The sequence below is a fragment of the Patella vulgata genome, chromosome 9 (assembly GCF_932274485.2).
Source record: "Patella vulgata chromosome 9, xgPatVulg1.2, whole genome shotgun sequence".
Taxonomy (NCBI): Eukaryota; Metazoa; Mollusca; class Gastropoda; family Patellidae; genus Patella; species Patella vulgata.
The window spans coordinates 24,300,758-24,316,795 of NC_065887.2; the positions used below are offsets into that span (position 1 = coordinate 24,300,758).

General features: G+C 37.6%; 1 protein-coding gene across 2 annotated transcripts; it reads right to left on the reverse strand.

Annotated features, from left to right (window-relative positions):
* Positions 1–296: 296 nt before the first annotated feature.
* Positions 297–13,802, reverse strand: LOC126831788 (uncharacterized). 2 transcript variants are annotated; one of them, XM_050562433.2, is made up of 9 exons: positions 13,645–13,802; positions 8,952–9,114; positions 7,795–7,934; positions 6,942–7,074; positions 5,455–5,609; positions 4,480–4,621; positions 1,828–1,970; positions 821–953; positions 297–614 (listed from the first exon to the last, which is right to left on the reverse strand). In XM_050562433.2, the coding sequence occupies exons 1-9, from the start codon at positions 13,679–13,681 to the stop codon at positions 404–406; spliced, it is 1,257 nt and encodes a 418-aa protein (XP_050418390.2). In that variant the 5' UTR covers positions 13,682–13,802; the 3' UTR covers positions 297–403. The 2 variants fall into 2 exon arrangements, with proteins under 2 accessions (XP_050418390.2, XP_050418391.2); XM_050562434.2 differs by lacking the exon at positions 8,952–9,114 and having other exon boundaries at positions 13,645–13,800.
* Between the last annotated feature and the right edge of the window lie 2,236 nt (positions 13,803–16,038).

A 16,038-nucleotide genomic window follows, 5' to 3' on the forward strand; every position in this document is an offset into this window, starting at 1 on the left:
TGTCCCAAAGCATCAACCAATCAAATTGCTTATCTCTGCTTACCCTAAGCAGAAAACTCTCATCTTCGCAATCCATTAAGTCATTGACCTAATAAACACCTACACCAAGTTTGAACATTCTAGATCAATTAGAAAAAGAGTTATTTTGTCCCAAAAAGTGTGACGGACGGACAGGCGGACGGACGGACGGACAGACGGACGGACCCATTCTTCGAAAGCCGGGGAACAATAAATGGACATCATCGACTTTGTACAGGTCTTTCACAGATGGCTTAGAACTTTTCAGACAGTGCTCGTATCATTCCATGTCTATGTTTTATTGATGTTCTTGAGAAATTCTTTTAGGATTGTATTCGCAATTGTGAGAGAAAACTGAATAAATTCAAAATAATATTGTCATTACTTAAAGTGGAGTAATAATAGCCGAAATCATAGAACTAAAAATGAAGAGAACACTAGCAATTACGCCATTAGTACCATTTAAAATTGTTCTCAAGTCTTCACAGGCTGGCGGTAGTGTCTTTATCCAAATTTGAAGAAGTATTTCTTGCGTTGCTGGACAGGTTTTTAACTTGGAATCATCAACATAGCACTTAATGTTCCATTCTTGTTCCCTGCAAGCATGATATAATGTAATTAACTAGCTGAGCACATTATATCTGCTTGCTTTTTACAGTTTTATTATTTTCGACATAATAAAGAATGAATATTTCTTGAACAAGTATCAAATGAAGAGAATTAAGAAACGTTTAGAACACTGTGTTCATGGCAACGTCTCGTATAATTTTTAGATAATACCAAGACTTATACTGTTACTTACTTGCACTTGTAGGTTTTCCATTTACTAAAGCTATCGCCAGCTGAGGGAGTCGTTAGTCCGCTGGATTTTGACTTTTCTGAAACACAACTCTTCAGCTCCTGAGCAGCTGATCTTATACACGTCTGGTTCAATGCTGAAAGACAAAATTATTGATTAAACATACATTATGCAAGAGCTAAATCTGCCAATTGCAGGCCTTTCTTTAGGCCTAAATTATTAATTAGACATTATTAACTTATCCAGACCATAATCAACTCTCGATGGCATCGCTAGCCCGCGATATTTACTGGATTAGAACCCGGTCTGTTGCTTCTGATTAAATCAAAAAAATGGATAATCGAGATTATGTTTTTATCGTACCGATTTTAGTAATGATGATCGAGGCTAGGCTCAAAATTCAATCGCTAAATACTCGATTCAGAGTGGATGAATTTGACAGAATTTTTTTTAGCAGATTCCCTTTACATTATCTAGTTTTTAACTATTATAGTGAGAACTACCATCTCTTTATCTAATCTCCCATATGTATCTTTAATATTATTAAATGTAAATATATAATAAGTAAGCAATCAGTCTGATGTAATGCCGAAATAAATACTGTACGTAATACATCCAAGACAAAGATGTCAAAAAACGATAACCGAGTAGACAGTAAATAACCTTCACTGAAGAAAATAGTTTTGGTTTACTAGCCAGATGTTGACGGAGATTGTTGCTCCGGACTTTTCGGACTGGCCGTGCCATGTTATTGACAAGGAAAACCACTTATTAGTCGTTGGGATAGGAGGGAAACCCGTGGTCTACCCTTGTACTCGTTCAACGTAATTATCAAACACACAAATATAACTACTTTACTATAAGCGTTCAGTTTTCTTCCTATACTAGAATAGCGTGTCCATCATTCAGGCGCATTCCGACTTTAAAATTCAAAAACCATATCCCACTATTTGCATGCCAACTTTCGATTTTTGGTTGCCCTTTATGAATGAATACAAAAAATAACTTACAGTTAACGTTTTCACAAAAATAGACATGGCCATCTTTGTATGACGTTATTGTGGGCGATAGACTTTTGAAATCGTCTGTTGAAAAACATAGGTTGGTGACATCAAAAATACAGGTTAGAAGTTGACTATATACTAAACGATTACTGAAAGCAATTTTAAAAAAAACACCTTATAAACAGAAAGAAAATAATGCCTTATCGTTACTCTTGTTGTCGATTCAAAGTAATTTTAATGTTCTGAGTTGCACGAAAAACTGTTACGTATAGGATATTAACCTACCCGATGTTGATATGATAGAGAACACGCGGGCGAAGCCCATGTTTTCTGTATCATATCAAACCGAGGGAGAGAAGGTTTATATCCGACATATATACAACTGGCGGTAGGTATTTTTTTCTTTGATGTGCATACGAGTTATATGTATAGGATATTAACCTATCCGAGGTTGATATGATAGAGAACACGCTGGCGAATCCCAAGTGTTCTCTGCCATATCAATCCGAGGGAGAGTAGGTTTATATCCGATATATACAACGCCATTTCACCCTTAAATTTAATGGGCTCTTCTATTAAAAGGCATCAATGATTGGATAATTGCTCGATAGTTTCCGCCAAATAGCGAACATTATCGAAGTAATCACGTGAAATTACGTGCATGTTTTTGTTTATACGTCGCCATTTGGAGTAATTCAATTGAAAGCAAAAACAAAATAGATAGTAATACGATGTCAGACGAATTATCGACTGTTTTAAGTGGACTGTACCCAAAAATACTTTACACAGGAACTCTTTGGCGATAAATACTTTCAAGTCTAGGAGTGTGTGGAGAAATAAGCGAAATGTGGACGGATAACCGATCTAAATATGCCGATAAGTACGCCGTCTATTTCGTGCCGAATGCTACAACTGTGCCATATAAAATTTTAATTGTCAAAAGAATAACAATTTATTTCTGTGTTCTTTGTATTATTTCGATCATCAACGTCATCCGCGGCTGATATGAACCGAATATATTAACCCGAGATGACATCATGCCAGTTTGATATGAACCGAATATATCAAACCTATGATGACGTCATGACAGGTTGATATTAGATATAAGGTCTATGCACATCAAAGAAAAAACTAGCGCCAGTTGTATATTATTAAGTAATGTCTTATATTTTTTAAGTCAAAAGACGTATTGTCGTTATCTTTAAATGGCATATAGAAGTAGAGGTATACTATTCATAATCACACAACTTTGTGGACTTACTCTTACAGATATCGTTATCAAGCAATGATCAATAATGATGCTGTTGTTTTTAGTGTTTAACGCCCGCTTCCACCGAGGATTATATCGCAGACAAGTTGTCTTATTGTTCTGTTTTCATTTTTTTTTATCTTTGCTGTGGGAGGAAACCGGAGTACCCGGATTAAACCCACGAGGTTGAGAAGGCGCCCCTGTCTCCAAGCCATATACGCTAACACCAGTGATCAAAACCACGACCGCCGGCCAGCCAGTGGGAGCTCAAAGCGTGACACCCTAGACCACTAGGTCATCCCAATCCCCCATCAATAATGAATAACAACATTATATTTATAGTACATCCATGGGTCCCCATTTTATTCTGGTAAAGAGAGGTAGTGAGGTCATATTCATTGGGAAATGGTTGTTGTTATAAGTCTTAATTAATGTTATATTTTGATTGTTAAATTGTTTTACTCATGGATGTACTTGATCATTGCATAATAACGATACCTGTAAGAGTATTGAAGCGTTGTAATAAACCAATAAGTAGTAAATTCATAAAGTTATGTTATTATGAACGTATTGACGTGGTTGATAGTCGAATTATTAAGAGTATAAATAAATTGGGGTTTACAGTCCGAGAGCTAATGGATGCGGGCAGACGCTAGACAATGTTTTATGAGGGAATTTTTGACCGGACAGTGGCGCTGCCGACTACTCATCATCTAATTCCCACTGTCAGTGTTCTAAAGAATTAACAATCCCCATTCATTAACTAAGTTGTTTATTGACAATAGTTGCTTAGCTGTATGAACTCCTCCAGTGAGATGTGGTATCGAATGTTCTAAAATAAATAAGTAAAATTGATATTGTCACAACTCACCAGCAGATCCGTGGTAACAGAACGTGTTCATCGCTTTTCATATAGACTCAGTATCGGGATAGAGATCTTGGTGGTCCAATTGACCCTGGGGTTATAATCAGGTACACCCATAACAAATTGGGGGATCACGTGGCTAAGTGGGTAAGACGCTGGCTCGCTAGCCTGGAGGTCGGGTGTTCGATCCCTGCATTGGCCGAGAAAGTTCATCCAGATTTTCCGGCGTGGTTTCTCCTTGTCAGTGATGCAGGACAGAGAGCCTGACAAGGACAGCTGTCTAGTCGTTTGGATGGGACGAAAAACCGAGGTCCCGTGTACACATTGGCGTGCACGTAAAAGATCTCTTGGCAGTTGGAATTCGATATAAGAGTAGGCCGTAGCACCGCTGCCCGGGCAAAATATCCCTCATAGCACACTGTATGGCGTATGCCCGTCTTCATTAGCCCAGTTTAGGAGCAGAACAGTAGGACGTTAAACCCCATTTCATTTCATTTCATTTCATAACAAATTGCCCTACCCTGCATGTGTAAAATGTATATACCTATTGCATATTGAAGAACCTTGTTGCAGAAAGTTTAGAGGATTGGTCAAAGGTCGGGTAACCTGATATGTATCACTACACTGGTTAATTCCTTTAGTATAGCCAGGACACTGCGATTTATCGGCAAAGTACTTGGCATCATCTGTTAAAAAAGACATGTGAGGTTAGTATTTATGACATAGTTAGCTATGGCTCCACTGCATCACAAGAATTGTCATTGTGTGAAAACCCGATATGCTCTGTTATCATTGTGAGGAAATGCAATCATAACTGAATCTTACTTTCTTCTGACAAACCCAGATTGAGCATAGTGATGTCATAATTATAATTTACAAACTGCTAAACTGTGATTCAAAATAACAAATGGCAGTTAATTTTACATTACATTCGCTTCTACTGAACTGCAGACAACAACAAATTCGGCATACGCACATTGTACTAATCATATAGTACGTTGATAGTACAATAGAAAGATAGTCGCTTTATTTTAGTGCCAGAGGAAAGATTACATGAACTATCCTGATAAAGTCACAGTATTCCACCTCATGGGTTTAACGTTGACCCGAACACGGATGTTTCCGCCTACTCTTATTTCGAATCCCAACTGCCAATGGTGATTTTACGTGCACGCCAATGTGTACATGGTACCTCGCCTTTTTGTCAAATCTGATCGACTAGTCACTGTCCTTGCCAGGCATTCCGTCATGCAACATTGACAAGGGGGGACACGTGGAACTTTCTCGACCACATCCGGGAACGGAATGAGTAGCCTATCCGTAACTGCAGTACGGTATGTAAGCAAGAAGGAAGACAATGTCGTACAGTAGCAATATAAATCATCCGGTTTGACCATTCCATGTATTAAATGAACCCCTTTATGACATCTTACCATGGTTGCATAGAAACAATATCCTTGTTGTTTAGATAATTTACGAACGTACTAATTAGCATTTATTTCTAAAAAACAATCCTTACCTTTGACAGCATTGTTAATCGTAGAGCCATTAGTGTTATTAGAACAAATCGGAGGTGCTGCTAATCTATTGAGTTCCTGCATTATGTTCAGTGTACTGGGACATGATTTATACTTCATATTCTCGGAAATACAAGCAGAACTACCTTCCTGACTTCTGTAATTATTATAAAAGGTTGTTAGAATACCATAAAGTTTTTAAATAGTATACAGGCTAAACAGTATCAACATATATAGCTCCATGATAGAAAATCCCATGAACTCAAATTATGATTAGGGAAACAACACTGAAAGTAACTGATCCACGCCTGTTAATTACGATAGTATTCATTTGTATATATAATTTTTAAACAGTCTTATCTGTAAATAAAATACCACTTTCGTATGATTAGGGCAACTAATTGCTGTTATCTGTATTATTTATTAAACAATCCAGATTCCTAAAGGGTTTCAAAATTTCTTATGTCTATAAAGTGGTATAAGGTTTCAATAACAATAAATTATGCACGACTCCCACAAAATTACATCATCTGCAGCTTTGTCGTCCGCGCTACATTAAGGCTTTTCAGCCCATGACTTTCGGTATTTATAGCACTCAATTGGGTTCGGTATGAGTGTGTTACTCAATATAACGATCCCAATTTGACTTGTAAGTTGGTCTAGAACTCAAATATACAAAATCAAAGTATCAACGCTTGAAAATATACCGGCTTGGATTCAATCGGATATATAAATCAAACCTTTCAATAAGTTTTCGAGGACATCAAAATACCGACAGGCTTACTGCATAGCGAGCAGAATAGATTGTAAATACTGAACGGATTAGAACTATTTTTGGACTGATATTCCTTTTAGAGATTGTAAGTAAGGGGCAAATAACTCGGGAAGTACTTTAATAAACAGACTCAAATTCGAAGGGATCATCCATAGACAATACTAATTCAAAAATACAATAAAAGTCTGTTAGCCATGGGAACTCCTCACACAAGGAGTAAGCCTATCCCGCACCGTTCACCACGCCATGGTTTGGACCTAGTTTACAGAAGCCGAAAACTCCAAGGGTTAAGATCTCGGGACCAGAAGCAGCTTAAATATTAACATACAACAAAAGTTTATTAGCTATGTAAAAACGGTTAGCAACAAGTGAAGTAACTAAAAATCGAACAACTCTATTCCTGAAAATCTGATAAATCGCGGTCACCAATCAAGCTATATATGTACAGTGAGTTCATTAAAAGCCATATCAATCTATCGGTTAGAATAATTATTGTGAAACTCTTTATCTCAAAACTAATTTTGATACTCGGTTAAGAACTTGATTATGTCGGTACAAGCCAGTAAGGGTAGATGGACGGACTAACAGAGATGGACTATAGGGCGACAACAACATAAAAACCTTAAAAACGTTAAAGAAGACTTTAATGCACCGCTGATCGACAAGAATGTTTAAGGTAGAGCTACATAGTGATAAATAGTACAACATATTTACTTGCAAAAGTAATCTTTCCACTTATCAAAACCATCCTCACGAGTTGGAATCGTAATACCAAAGTCTTGGAAATACTGTGAAGTACAATTTGCAGATTCCCCTCCACCTTCTATAGCACAACTAAAGTTAAAAGCTAAAAAATACGCAAACATAATATGGGTAGTTTGAGAATTACAAATGATCCAAATGGAAACCAGTGTAAACACACGAACGTCCACTAAAATGGGAATATTCTATATGGTTCAAATGACAGAATATATTCTCGTCTAATGACATCAAAACTAACATAGCACAAATATACAATTTTATTGACGAACTAATTAATAAGTTGGGCTCCCAGATCATTAAAGTTATGATTTTGTTAATATTTCTATACAAAAGGTTTGTCAGTGATTTTCTAGACCGTGTCTACAACTATAAATCTTAATCCTGTGTTAAAATAAAAATTCCAGATTTTGCTCTATGCAGGTTGTAATATCAACACTCTTTACATGAAACATCTAACCTCGAGATCGTGGAGAGAGTCAATTTCTTGTTATTCTAATGACTTTGTAAGAAATATTGATACTTCTTTTTTCGGCCATACATTTAATGAATTGCATTTGTCACGTTCCTATTAAGCCAGTGTTAGTTGTTGTCGGCCAAATAATACCAGATAGGTACCTTAATGATACAAATATTATCCATCATATTAGTCTAAAAGGCCAATTCTATAGTTAACCAATAATGTAAACAAAATTTGATGGGTAGCTAACTTGGATGGTACCCATAGGGCGGTAACCGCAGCAAATGCCAGAATAAGCGCAAATAGATTACTCGTATGCTGTTTGAAACTCGATGTAAAATAACTTACATTCTATGTTCTGGCAAAAATATGTGAATGCTGAACCATATGCTTCATCTGTAGGAAAAATGTTCATAAATGTACTCGACAAGCACTTGTCCATACTTCCTCGAATACATTTAATCAATGACAAATAATCTGTCTGTTTGCTGTAAATGAGAAATGTTCTACATCAGATATAAAGATCCTGGGCCCTGTTTCACGAAATCTTAACTAAAGATAAAAATCCAAATTTTAGTAGATACTTCGGTTTTGATTGGCTAAGCACTAAAATCAATCTAATATTATCCAATCAAATTACTAAAATTTGGATTTTATCTTAGTTAAAATTTCGTGAAACAGGCCCCTGGCAATAGTGAAATCTGAGGAGCTAACAAGAATACAACACAAAGGGCATTAACTCAATACAAACTGTCAAAGAAACTTGACAATGTTAATACTGTGGTTAAATTGTTTGAACAGTAATGTTTTGTACATCCAGGGATGTAAATTCGTGTAATAAAAGTTTCATCACCAACCAGACACAGTTGATGTATGGCAATAAAAATAGTCGACTGATTTGGAAATGATATATGGAGTTAATGCCTTGTCTTAAAACTGAATAATTTATCAGAATTCCAAAAAGATACCTAGATAGTTATTGTGACCATAAAGTGTACGCGAGGAGGGCGTAAAACACTAAAGGGAAATAAATCTCTTTCGGTTCGTGGTCCTTAAAATAAGTCGCTTGAAGACATATTTAGAAGAAATGATAATGAAATGAAATGGGGTTTATCGTCCTACTGTTCAGCACCAACTAAGCTAATAAAGACGGATATACGCGATACAAGTGTGATATGAGGGTAATTTTGCCCGTACATCGACCCACTCTTATATCGAATTCCAACTGTCAAAGATTATTTTAAGTGCACATCAATTTGTACACGGTTTTCGCGTCATCCGAACGACTATACGCTGTCCCTTGGCAGGCCCCCGTCCAGCACCACAGATAGGGGGACGATGGTTAAGCAACCCAGAAAATCTTACAAAATTTTCTCGGCTAACACCGAGCCACCGCGATCCTCCATTTTTAGTAGAACGTCACATTGCAAAGCTGCTTTACAGCTGGGGTAGCTTTCCTTAAGCTACATGTATATGAATATGGCCAAACGAGGAAAAAAACTTACCTACACAGGTCAGAAGCATTCTGTGAAAATATATTCAAAGCATTTTCAGAATCACCTTGAATTACGGGATATTGAGTCGCACATTGAGTAATGTCATCAGTATACGACGTACATTCTTTGAGTTGAAAAAAAAATCCTTGTCCGTCAACTACATGGGTTAAAACTGAAACGAAATTCGATTTCTATCATATGAATTCTCGGGCGTTGGATTGTCGACTTTAGTCAATCCGGTATTCACAAAATATATTCTGATCGATTGAAATTAGTCGCATTGTAAATTGTACAGATTTTAATCCTTATACAGGAAATTTTAACTTAGGTTTTACAACGCGGGATATTTGAACCTGGTACTTTACAAAGATTACTGGTTGACTAAAACACGCATGGCGATATTATAATCAATTTCGTATCAATTTCGGACTGATACGATGTAAAGCTCGGCTTTGTCTTGGTTTTACGATCGCATCTTCGCGCTAATTAAACACACATTATGTAAGATTTAGATAAAGAGCTTGTCATCCCTACTATAATAAAGATAATGCTAAATGAATTTATAGAAAATTTCGTTTAAATTGCTCTAATGAGAGCGAAGATATTAGCTTTTGGAGGTTTGACAAGACGTGTGTATTAATTGCAACCACTGCACTGCTTGTTCGAAGCTTAGCCCTGCTTCACCATTTTTAGATTAAATCAAAATATGGATGAACTGTTCTAATCTACTTAATATCGGAGATATCCGATGGCATCGAGAGTTGAATATGGTCTTGTCATGTTAATAAAAATCTAATAAATAGTTTATATAGACCTGCAATAGGCAGATTTAACTCTTGAATAATGTTTGTTTATTGAAAACTAGATTATTTACGTATACCACTGTACGGTTGCGCTTAAATACACGGCAAATGCGATCAAAATACACACGGTTCCTTGGCGGAAGTTGAAATTAAAGGTTGCAAGAAACCATATTTTATGCATGAAATAGAAAGCAATGACATCCAAGAAACATTAAAATATTAAATGTGATTGATTTAAGATGAAACATTAAAACTGGCTCATTTCCCTCCAAATTATAAAAGATCTCAAAACGGAGAAATCTCTAACATATATGTATGTTGTTTTAGAACAATTCATGTATAACTAAAAATCAACTACACGCATACACGGTAACAATTGTAAAAGCTTGCCTAATGCAAAGTTTCGTCACAATCCTCGACTTCTTGACTTTACAAATGCAGCACTCACAGATTGAAGTGTATCAGGTGAGTCTATAAACATGGTATACCTTCATTAACCTAGATACGAGACAAATTTAAATTAATAATCACGATGAATGTATGTTTATAAGTGATTTGGCCGATATAGGAATTTCTTGCTAACTACAATATTTTAAAAGTGGCTTAGACCGTGACAATTATATTTTCCGAAAATGCAAATCGCGAACATTACTTTAAATACTTTAATTGAGTATTTCTTGGCTTTAATGCAAAATGTGAAACTGGGTATTAGTCTTTAAATTTAAGTTAATAATTTCAACATATTTGCGCATATATCTACGCATATTTAACCGGCGTTACACTTTTCGAAACACATGGCACCGATTTTTTTGTTAGCTAACTCCAGTAATTATAATACCTTGCACTGATATTAGCCACATAAATTAATATGCCACCTTGTATTTACAAACCTCTAAGTTAAATACTTATTAGAATCGATGGAGTGTATATTGCTTTAAAGCTAGTCTCCGTGAAGCTCCATGTATATTTCAACTTAAAGATGCATTATGTAAGAGCTCAATCTACCTTTTGCAGGTCTTTATTATAGCTTCAAATGTTATATAAATTATTATTCAGATATTTATTCACGTGACAACGCATTAAACAACACACTGTTCCATCGGATGACTTAGACATTGAACGGATTAGAATCCTCTCATCATTTAATAATTTAACAATAAAATGGGTAATCGAGATTTTGTTTATTATCGTAAAACTGACACTTGGCAACCAGACTATCTTGTCTAAATTTCAAACACCATAACTTCGCTCAGAATAAAAGTCATTTGAATGAAATTATATAGCAATAACTCTTCATATAATTCTTACATAATGCATATTTAACCGTTGCGGTCAATAATCTTTGCTCGTTCAGTATATTTATATAGCTACTACCTCCAATACGTTGTTGTTTTCCATACAGGCAATACGTTAACACATTATTGAGCAATTACCCATCTACATGTACATGGAAAACAGCCTTTTGATACCACAATTCGATTCGGCTACTATACGCTCTCACGTCGCTACGCGACGCTTCGTTTTCGGGACTTTGTCCCTCAATTATTATTGTCAGACCCCCCACTTCGGAAATCGCTCCGCAGCCTCTGATCCTTACCGATGTGTGAAGAAAGAAACCATTTCAGTCAATAAATTATTATTATTACACATTTCTATAGCGCACAAATGCCATATTAATGCATCCCTGTGCTTTACAAAGACATATAGAGCAAGCACACTTGATAAAATAGCTCTAGATCACTGTGTGAAAGCCTTTTTAAATAAATGTGTCTATAATTTTAAAGTAACGATAGTAGTGACATTACGAATTTGAATTGGTAATATATTCCATACAAATGGTGTTTGTACATAGAATGACCGTTAACCATATGATGATATGGAAGCCTATTGCGGCCATTTCATAATCTTGACTTTTCGCCGCGAGAAGTCGAGGGTGAAAACACGAGGGAGCGAGAACACGAAGGAGCAGAAGTCGAGTGTGAGTACGCGAGGAAATAGGGCGAGAACACGAAGGAGCAAAAGTCAAGTGCGCGTACGCGAGGAAATAGGGCGAGAATACGAGGATTTCGCCCCGAGAACACGAGCTTATTTTCACCTCGACTTCCCGCTCCCTCGTCCCTCGACTTTTCGCTCCCCCGTGTTCTCTCCTTTGAAAATCCTCCTGTTCTCGCACTCGACTTCTCGCCCTCGACTTCTCGCTCTCTCGTGTTCTAGCCTTTAAAAATCCTCGACTTCTCGGTCCCTCGTGTTCTCGCCTCGGAAGTGCAATGTATGCGCATGTCCACTAACTACCGTATCGGCATTTGTATTTGAACATGGATTCAAATGGGTTCTAGAAAGTTTAATAGTCCTAACCAATTTTAATCTCGAATTGCACAGATAGTATTAAATAAATGTGTCTATAATTTTAAAAGTAACGATAGTAGTGACATTACGAATTTGAATTGGTAATATATTCCATACAAATGGTGTTTGTACATAGAATGACCGTTAACCCTATGATGATATGGAAGCCTATTGCGGCCATTTCATAATCTTGACTTTTCGCCGCGAGAAGTCGAGGGTGAAAACACGAGGGAGCGAGAACACGAAGGAGCAGAAGTCGAGTGTGAGTACGCGAGGAAATAGGGCGAGAACACGAAGGAGCAAAAGTCAAGTGCGCGTACGCGAGGAAATAGGGCGAGAATACGAGGATTTCGCCCCGAGAACACGAGCTTATTTTCACCTCGACTTCCCGCTCCCTCGTCCCTCGACTTTTCGCTCCCCCGTGTTCTCTCCTTTGAAAATCCTCCTGTTCTCGCACTCGACTTCTCGCCCTCGACTTCTCGCTCTCTCGTGTTCTAGCCTTTAAAAATCCTCGACTTCTCGGTCCCTCGTGTTCTCGCCTCGGAAGTGCAATGTATGCGCATGTCCACTAACTACCGTATCGGCATTTGTATTTGAACATGGATTCAAATGGGTTCTAGAAAGTTTAATAGTCCTAACCAATTTTAATCTCGAATTGCACAGATAGTATTGGTCGTTCGTATGGGACGAAAAACAGAGCTCCCGTGTATACTTTGGCTTGAACGCAAAAGATCCCTTGGCACTTGGAATTCGGGCACAATTTCTCTTATAGCAAACTGTATGACGTATGCCCATTTTCATTTGCTCAGTCGGAGCAGGACAGTAGGACGTTAAACCCTATTCCATTTAATTTCATCAAAGTTTACCCTTCTCAGTGGTGAAGGAAGGATTGGATAACAAGACCGAGGTCCCGTGTCCGGATTCGAAATAAAGTGGTGGCTCGGTGCGTAGGACGTTTGCTCTCTTCATCACAGTTCATTGTGAATTTTCTGGCGGGGTTCCCCCTTATGAGTGGTGTAGGGCGGAAGACCTGGCAAGGTACAACATGTTCGGACGTCAACAAAAACCGATAATAATTGTTACCTTTATATGTGTATATTAGAAAATAACGTTTTAAGACACACTTTAATGCATAATATGTGGCTCCAAGATGTTTATATTTTTGAATTAACAGATGAATAAGTTATGAACACGAGGATTTTCAAAGGCGAGAACACTAGGTAGCGAGAAGTCGAGGTGAAAATAATCTCGTGTTCTCGGGGCGAGATCTTTTCCTCGCGTTCTCGCACTCGACTTCTCGCTCCCTCGTGTTCTCGCACTCGACTTCTCGCTCCCTCGTGTTCTCGCCTCCCCGTGTTCTCGCCCTCGACCACTCGCCCCTTCGTGTTCTCGCCCTGCGAGAAGTCAAGATTATGATATGGCCGCAATGGGCTTCCATATGAAAATAAATTATTAAAGTACTATATATTTTATGTAACCCATATACTCCAGAAAACAGTTATATACCATCTACGTTAATTATTGTTTAAAGAGTAATAAATAGAATTCCATACCTATAAAGGTGGTTAATGGAAGTAGCTTCAGAATCATTTCAGCTGTATTCTATCCACTGTAGAACGAATTATTAGATCGCATAACCGACGTATTTCATCAATATTATTGTGAAACAGCTATTTACAAAGGGAGCATATATTAATAGTGCAGTCACGCCTCTTACCGTGTGACTGTAAACTGAACTGAGGTGACCTTGCCCTTGATCTGTAGTCAAACAAAACCATACCCCATCTGTGACTACTGTGTCGCAGTGCATTATTTCACTGAATATATTCAATTATTTGTTCAGTAATTAAAGATATGTTTGTTTATGCGATTTAAACTCTAGAATGATCAAGTGTAGTATACCGGGGTCAATCAAAATAAGAGGCTCATGCAGGGATAATTAGCTGCTAGGTTGATTATTGTGAAATCGCGGAATGAGTTATGCAATAATTAATCCGAGGGAAGATTGTTTTCACTCCATATGGTCAATAAATACTATAAGACCGGAATATTTTCAGACGGTATACTAGATTTGACGTCCAAGCAAACATGATGTCGAGATAAAGGGGTGCAATGAGGTTTTCTCGTGAAATGAAATGTCGTTTTCAACATAGATGCTGGTTTCTTAGAAAAATAACCCATTTTCCCAACGTAAGTTTTCATATCAAGCGTGTATGACCGCGACCATTGTATCCCCGCTGTCTTTATTACCACCTTTTTGAGAGAGAGAGAGAGAGAGAGAGAGAGAGAAATTGGGTTTAACGTCCACTCGACACAAACTAGGTCATTTCGGCACTAACACGTGGTTCAATTTTTTATTTCAATAATTCGTTTGCGCGTAGGGGTCTTTAGCAGTGGGAGGAAACCGGAGGACCCGGAGAAAAACCACGAGGTTGGACAGGCGACCTTACTCCTTGTCACGTACAACCGGGGAATCGAAACCCCGCCAGTTGACTCAATGACAGACCTTATGATACATCGCGCGCGTGTTAACCATTCGGCGAATTTCAGTTATATAGAAGGATAACCCGTATTCTCCTTTTGTGTTCGTCACTTCCTTTTGTAGAAACCTTTATTACTCATCTATCGTAGCAATGATCTCTATGTTAAAATTATATTTGGAACGTGTTATACCAGTTCTATAACATATGTGATAATGACTGGCACCAATATTGTCCTTTAATCATTGAACTCAGTCAAGCCATTCACCTAATGAACATCGACATCAAGTTTAATCATTCTACCCTGAACAGAAACGCTCATTCTAGAACTTAGTCAAGGTATTGATGCTATGAAACTATACACAAAGTTTCACCACTCTCACTTAATTATCGTGTCCCAAAGCATCATAAGTTAAACTGCTATTCTCTGCTTACCCTTAGCAGAAAATGCTCCTCTTCGAATTCCATCAAGACATTCAACTTATCAACGCCTACATCAAGTTTGAACATTCTACCTCAATTAGGAGACTTATTGTGTTCCAAAGTCTCGGCCAATCAAATTGCTTATTGCTCTGCTTACCCTGAGCAGAAAATGCCCATTATCGAACCTAGTCAAGGTATTGATGTAATGAATTATCGTGTCCCAAAGCATCAACCAATCAAATTGCTTATTTACGCTTATCCGAAGCAGAAAATTCGCATCTTCGAACTCCATCAGGACATCCACCTAATAAACACCTACTCCATCAACACATTCACCTAATAAACACCTACACCGAGTTTGAACATTCTAGCTCAATTAGAAGGAGAGTTATTGTGTCCCAAAAAGTGTGACGGACAGACCCATTTTATTAGTCCCCTGCCAACGAGATTTCCTGTTAACTTAAAGGGGGCTTATGGGGACTATTCCATTAGAATTAATATTTTCTCAATATCCCTGGTCCTCGAGGTCAAAAAGGGTAAACGGTCCCTGACACTAACCACCAAAAGTTATCGGTACATACTTTTGATCTGTTTCTGGTGTGTTTCTGACAAAGCAAAATTACACCTACACCCCCGGTGGTCCTCAACTATTGAATTCAAATTCATTGTGTCACAAAAACTGACACGCATGAACGAACGTGGCCTTTTTAACATTTACCTGCTTTCTTTGAAGGCCGGGGAACATTAATCGGAATTGACTTCTAACTAATTTGTAAACCTCAAATTCTATGAAAGATAGCAATTAATAATGTTCAAATGACACACAAAATCAATTGAGGGCTTTCTTATTCGTAGTCGGTTTACTTTGAAATATTGCTCCGAGTGTACGTTACGCTCCTTTGACAGACGCCAGAATCAGTTTAAGAGTCTTGAGACAACTGAAGTTTTAGAAATTTCTCGACCCCAAGGAGACAAATCACCCTGGACCCACCTGCGCCCCATTGCTCCAGACTCATTGTCCTGGATACTACTAAAGTAAAGACA